We start from the raw sequence: 5,763 nt of genomic DNA on the forward strand, positions 1-5,763 counted from the left end.
CTCGCTTTCACCCGCCCGGGGCCGCCACCGCCCGGGCTGCTCCCCGGGGCTGCTCCGTACCGCCAGCCCTGCCGCTGCCCCGCGAACACTCACCGGGCGGTGCAGCGGGCCGGAACCCGCCCGCCCGCCGCTGCCATCCCGGCCCCTCCCCGGCCCCCGCCCCGGAACGGCGTCACTGCGCGGGGCGCGGATGTGACGGCGACGGCCCCGGCCTGGCTCCCGGCAGATCCCGGCTCAGCTCCGCGCCCGCGGGCAGCTGTTCCTGTGGCAACGCCGCCGCCGATGGCGGACCCGTCCCGGCGCCTGGCGGAGGGTGCCCGCCGCCGCCGCCCGCCAGGGGAGGAGCGGCGGGAGCCTCCCGGCACCGGGCGCTGCCGGACGCGCCACAGGCTGAAGGCGGCCGCGGCCCTGGCCCGCACGGGAAGCGAGGGCCCGGCGGCGGTGAGTGCCGGCCTGGGGGCGGGCGGAGCGCCGTCTCCTCCGGAGCGCTGGGTGGCGGCTGCTGAGGCAGGGGTGGCGGGGAGCGGGCGGGGGCGGCGTCGCAGCGGGCGGAGCGGGGCAGGGGCCGGGGCCGGGGCCTGCTCACCCCCTCGGCTGTGCCGGCACTTACTTGAGCCCGGGCTGCGCCTCTGGCGCACCGGCGCTGCTGCTGCCCCATTCCCCGGTGTCCTGCCGCCGCAAAGGCCTGCTGCCAGACAGGCTGCAAAACATGGGCTAATGGATTTTGAAGTAGGATAGTAACTTATTTCCACCGGATTGCAATGCCTTAGGGTAACGCCAAAACTGAAAATAACTTTTAAATCGATTGATTTTTTTGTTGACCATGTTTGACATCTCTCATGATTTCACTGCAGCCAAGCACCATGTAGCCACTTGCACACTCCCTGAGATCAAGGAGGAAATTGAAAGGGTGAGAGCTGAAAAACTTGTCAGTTGAGATAAAGACAGTTAAATAAGGATGCCTAAAGCCATGCGCACAACCAAAGCAAAACAAGGACTTAATTCACTGCTTCAGATGGACATGCAGATGTTCAGCCATCTCCAGGAGAGCAGAGCCCTATCATGTCTGATGTGATTTGAGCAGACAAGCATCATTACTCCAAATATCTCACGTTTCCTCCTTCTTTCCCCCATGTTATATATTGAGGATGTCACATGGTCTGGAAATCCCTTTAGTCAGTTTGGGTCACCTGTCCCAGCTGCATCTCCTCCCAGCCTCCCATGCCCCAACAACTTCCTCACCAGTGTGGAAGTACAAAAGGTTCTGTGCAAGCCCTGCTCAGCAGTAACAAAAATATCTCTGTGTTATCAACACTGTTCAACACCAATTCAGAGCTCAGCTCCAGACCAGTCACTGTGAACAAAACTTACTATCTCAAGCAAACAGCATAACAACCTACTAGATAAAAGGCAGTGTGTACTTCAGCATGACATCTGGTTGTTTGTCCTTCAGTCTTGAAAAAAAAATACTTATTTTGGCAGGAACACATCCCTGGAGATTGGCTTGTCCAACAAACTGTGTGTGGTCCAGCATGAATGCCCAACAAAGAGGGGCAGACTGTGCAGGAACAGAACAGGTCCAGCAGAACTTGGAAGGTGATAACATAGTTAAAGTCCAATTACTACTTTTGGTTTGTTTGTTTCAAAGTACAGAGCTAACTGTTCTCATATTTTTCATATTTAAATGCTAGATTTTTTAAGCTATATTTTGGAGGATACCATGTAAATAATAAATTTACTGACCACATCAACAGAGTTATTTAAGAGTGGGGAAGAAGACAGGCCTGCCTGTTACCTTCATCAGTGCCAGCATGATTTGGGTGCTGTGTAAAACTTGCAGCACTGAAGAACTAGACCTCACTGTGAAGAGAAGTCAAACCAAGTAGTTAGGTCATACTGCATCTTTGTTCAGCATTCTCTCAGAGCTTCTGCTGGGTTTTGCAACTGTGAAAGAAATTGTTATGGGTTTCTACAGGGTAAGATTTTTGCCTCTCTGTGACAGCAATGATCTTGTGTCTCTGTCTTTTCTAGAACATGACATCAGATAAGGAGTTTGCAGAAAATAGCAGTTTTTCTCCGAAAGCCAGCACCAGTAAGCTGCCGACAGATGCGTCTCCCGACTCCAAGTGCCCCATCTGCCTGGACAGATTTGACAACGTGGCGTATCTGGATCGCTGCTTGCACAGGTTCTGCTTCCGCTGCGTGCAAGAGTGGTCCAAGAACAAAGCAGAATGCCCGCTCTGCAAGCAACCCTTCTTCTCCATTTTCCACACGATTCGTGCTGAAGATGACTTCAAGGAGTACATCCTCAGCCCTTTAGAAACAAGCTCTTTTGCCAGCCCCGACGGCCGGAGGTTTCGTTACCGCACCACCTTGACGAGGGAACGCCGCGCGCGCGGTTCCCCTTCCCGAAGGATGCCGTCGCCTCCAGATAACGGGATGTTGTTTGAAGGGCTGTCGAGCGAGCCGGCGCGACACAGGCACAGGGAGATTCAGCAGATGCTGAGGAGGCTGGCCTCAAGGAGGAAGGCCAGCGCGGAGGGCAGATCTCTGCGGCAGATCCAGGAGGAGGACATGATCACCTTCCGCAGGGCTCTGTACCGCACTGGCGTGCGCATCCGCAGCATCCAGGACGGCGGCCGATACCGAGAGATTTCGGCCGAGTTCTTCCGCCGCAACCCTGCTTGCCTTCACCGCCTGGTTCCTTGGCTGAAGCGAGAGCTTACGGTCCTGTTTGGTGCCCACGGGTCTCTGATCAACATTGTGCAGCACATCATCATGAGCAACGTAACCAGGCACGATCTGGAAAGCCAGGCCTTTGCTGACGACCTGAAGCCATTTCTGCTGAATCGGACAGAGCACTTCCTGCACGAATTCATCAGTTTTGCTCGTTGTCCTTTTAACTTAGAAGCATACGATCAACACGCCAATTACGACTGTCCTGCCCCGTCGTATGAGGAAGGAAGCCACTCAGACTCATCAATTATTACAATATCTCCCGATGTGGCGTACCCACAAGGGCCGGATAATAGTTTGTCTGTTCCTGGCCTTGGTCAGGCCCCGTGGGATGACGAAACTCCGGGGCCTTCCTATTCCGTTTCAGAAGAGGTTCGTGCAGCCATAGCTTCTCTGGAGTCATCAGAAAGTTCTGACGAGGACTCTGCTTCAGGGAGCCGAAGAACCAAGCTGCAGACTGGGTTACAGGCCAATGCTGACTCAAACGACAGTGGCTCTTCCTCAGACAATTGTGTCATTGTTGGGTACGTTAAGCCGCTGGCTGAGAGGACCCCAGAAGTGGTCGAGCTGTCCTCTGACTCTGAGGAGTCCATCAAGGAAGAGAAAAGGGAAGAGGTCAAGAAACAGCGACCAGTCCAGTGTCACAGCTGGAGTGACAGTGAACCAAGCAGGAGCTTTTCACCACATTCCCCAACATACAGGGAGGATGTAGGAAGTTGTAGAAGCTGTTTATCTCCTGCAGTTGAGAAGATGGAATCAAAAGGGGATGAGAAGAACAAATACAAAAGAAAAGATCTGCCTCCACAGGACTTGAGTTGGAGCCCCTCTCCAGGGAGTGATACAGTATGCTCCCCTTGGAATCACAGATTGTCTAAAAAGGGAAAGTCTAGAAGCCCACAGTCCTGTTCACGGGACAGTCGAGGCAGCCATGGCCATCGGTCTAGAAGGGAGCACCATAGCAAAAGCCAAGTTAAAAAGAGACGATCGAGAAGCAGAGATAGTAGCAAACATTGGAGCAAAAGAAGCAGCAGAAAATCAAGAACTCATGACAGCAGAGCCTCTCTGAAAAGCCAGAGGGGCTCTCTAAGTGGTGAGAGCACTCCATCCAGAGAAGTGAGCAGATCACGTTCACGCAGCAAAGGCCACAGTAAAAGGAGATCAAGAAGTAGAGACAGCGATCGCTATTATGTAAGAGACAGTTACCAAAGTAGACACCAGTGGGGTTCTGCTTTCTGTAGTCGAAAGGTGTTTGGAGACAGCTATGAATCCTCCAGCAGAAGGAGGACCCGGTCTAACACTCTTTACTCGCGGCAGTCTGCTAGTCCAGAATACAGGATACGATCATTTATTGAGAGGACAGATCTGCATAGCCAGAGGGGACTCCATGAGAGGCACTATTACTGTTACGAAAGATGCAGGTCAAGGAGTCGGTCAAGCAACAGATCAAGGACTCCTTCTGGAGGAAATGACAGAATGAAAAGTGAAAAGCCTGGTGGAAAAAGGAAGTACAAAACTCGCCACCTGGAGAATACATTCATGGAAAGCACAAGTCTAGAAAGAGAAAATGAGTCCAAGAAAACTTCCTCAAAATTTGGTGATTGCTGCAAAAATGAAGATAGCCTGTCAGACAATCGTGCAAGCAGCGAGACAAAGCGTAAGAAAAGGAAGAAGAAAATGAGGAGTCCAAGCGTGGAGATAGTCTATGAAGGAAAAGCAACGGACACAACGAGGCATCTTAAGAAGAAAAAGAAAAAGCATAAGAAGAAACACCGGAAACATCACACGAGTAGCTCAGTACATTCTTCTCCGGTGGTGATTACAATTGATAGTGATAGTAGCAAGGAACCAGAAAGTACCGAATGGGACAGCAGTATTACATGGACAGGCACAACTCAAATAAATGAGAGGGAAAATGAGTCTCCATCTTCTTTTCTGAGGAGGACAGGATGTGAGGAAACTGCAGAAGTAGACAAAAAGTGTGATATCCCTGACACAAGGGACAACTTAGATGGTGGCGTTAGAAATGCTGATATCAAACTTCAGGAAACAGCAGCTGATCAGAGTGTTACCACAGTGAGTACCAGCAGTAACCCCTCTCACACAGAAACTGTAACCAGTTATGTTCAGGAAGCACCAGCAGCGCCTTCCAGTCAACAGCCTTCCCCCAGGACTTCCTTCCTAGAGTGTCCAGAGAGAGAGCCATTGATACTGAGACTTCCAAAGAGACTTGTCAACAGATCCTCGTGGTTTGATTTCCCAGAAGAAAAAATGTAGTAGGCTTTCCTTGGAACACTTGTTAAAACTGTGAATTTAACGACTTTCTTTTTCCCCTTGAAAACTAAAATGTCTGGTAGGGTTTCTGTCTGTTAAAAAGATGTCTAGGAAATGTATAAAACTTTTAAATGTGTATGCACTTTTAAGTCAAAGAAGATAGAATATTGCTAGTATGTAATTCTAAAAGTTTGTTAGAGGGCTCTTTGGAAGTTTTAATTTCATAAAACCATCCACAGAGTGGATTTTAAAGTTTTGTGTAAACCAAACAACAGAAAAGGAATCCAAAACAAGAGCCTAGAAATGCATTTTATGGGGATTGTTCTTCTTAGACCAGAAAAATGCTTAGTTCATAAAAAGTGATTCAGTCTGAATTCCAGCATCATTTCAATTTCTGGTTTAAGCAGATCTCTGCTGAAAAGCAGTCAGTGATTTATTTCCACACAAATTCTCAAATATGTCAAAGTCTGAATAAAGCAATAAGTTTTTTTTTTATTGTTTGTTTAAATATATTTACATATGTACTGTGTGTTTTGCAAATGGAGTTTTTTCTTTTGGTTTTGAGTGTCTTATGTATCCAGACCATTGGATATTTTTGCAGTCAGGAGAACTTCAGGTTGGAAGGGTTGTTTGGAGATCAGTTGGTACAAGCCTTCACTAAAAGCAGAAACTTTGATCAGATTGCCTGGGTTTGGTTCAGTTCTGAGTTTTCCCAAAAGCCTGGTGGCCGCTCTGTCCTGCCCTTTCTAAAATAAG

The 5,763-nt window shown here is 49.7% G+C and overlaps 1 protein-coding gene across 2 annotated transcripts; it reads left to right on the forward strand.

Moving 5' to 3' along the window:
* Positions 1–282: 282 nt before the first annotated feature.
* Positions 283–5,547, forward strand: TOPORS (TOP1 binding arginine/serine rich protein, E3 ubiquitin ligase). Of its 2 annotated transcripts, none has more exons than XM_054283780.1 (2): positions 283–441; positions 2,032–5,547. In XM_054283780.1, exons 1-2 carry the CDS (start codon positions 283–285, stop codon positions 5,008–5,010), a joined length of 3,138 nt encoding a protein of 1,045 aa, XP_054139755.1. In that variant the 3' UTR covers positions 5,011–5,547. The 2 variants fall into 2 exon arrangements, with proteins under 2 accessions (XP_054139755.1, XP_054139764.1); XM_054283789.1 differs by lacking the exon at positions 283–441 and adding an exon at positions 1,166–1,596.
* The last annotated feature ends 216 nt before the right edge of the window (positions 5,548–5,763 follow it).

The sequence above is a fragment of the Melozone crissalis genome, unplaced genomic scaffold, assembly GCF_028551555.1.
Source record: "Melozone crissalis strain CALT ecotype California unplaced genomic scaffold, PUWL_Pcris_2 ptg000005l_1, whole genome shotgun sequence".
NCBI classification, from domain to species: domain Eukaryota; kingdom Metazoa; phylum Chordata; class Aves; order Passeriformes; family Passerellidae; genus Melozone; species Melozone crissalis.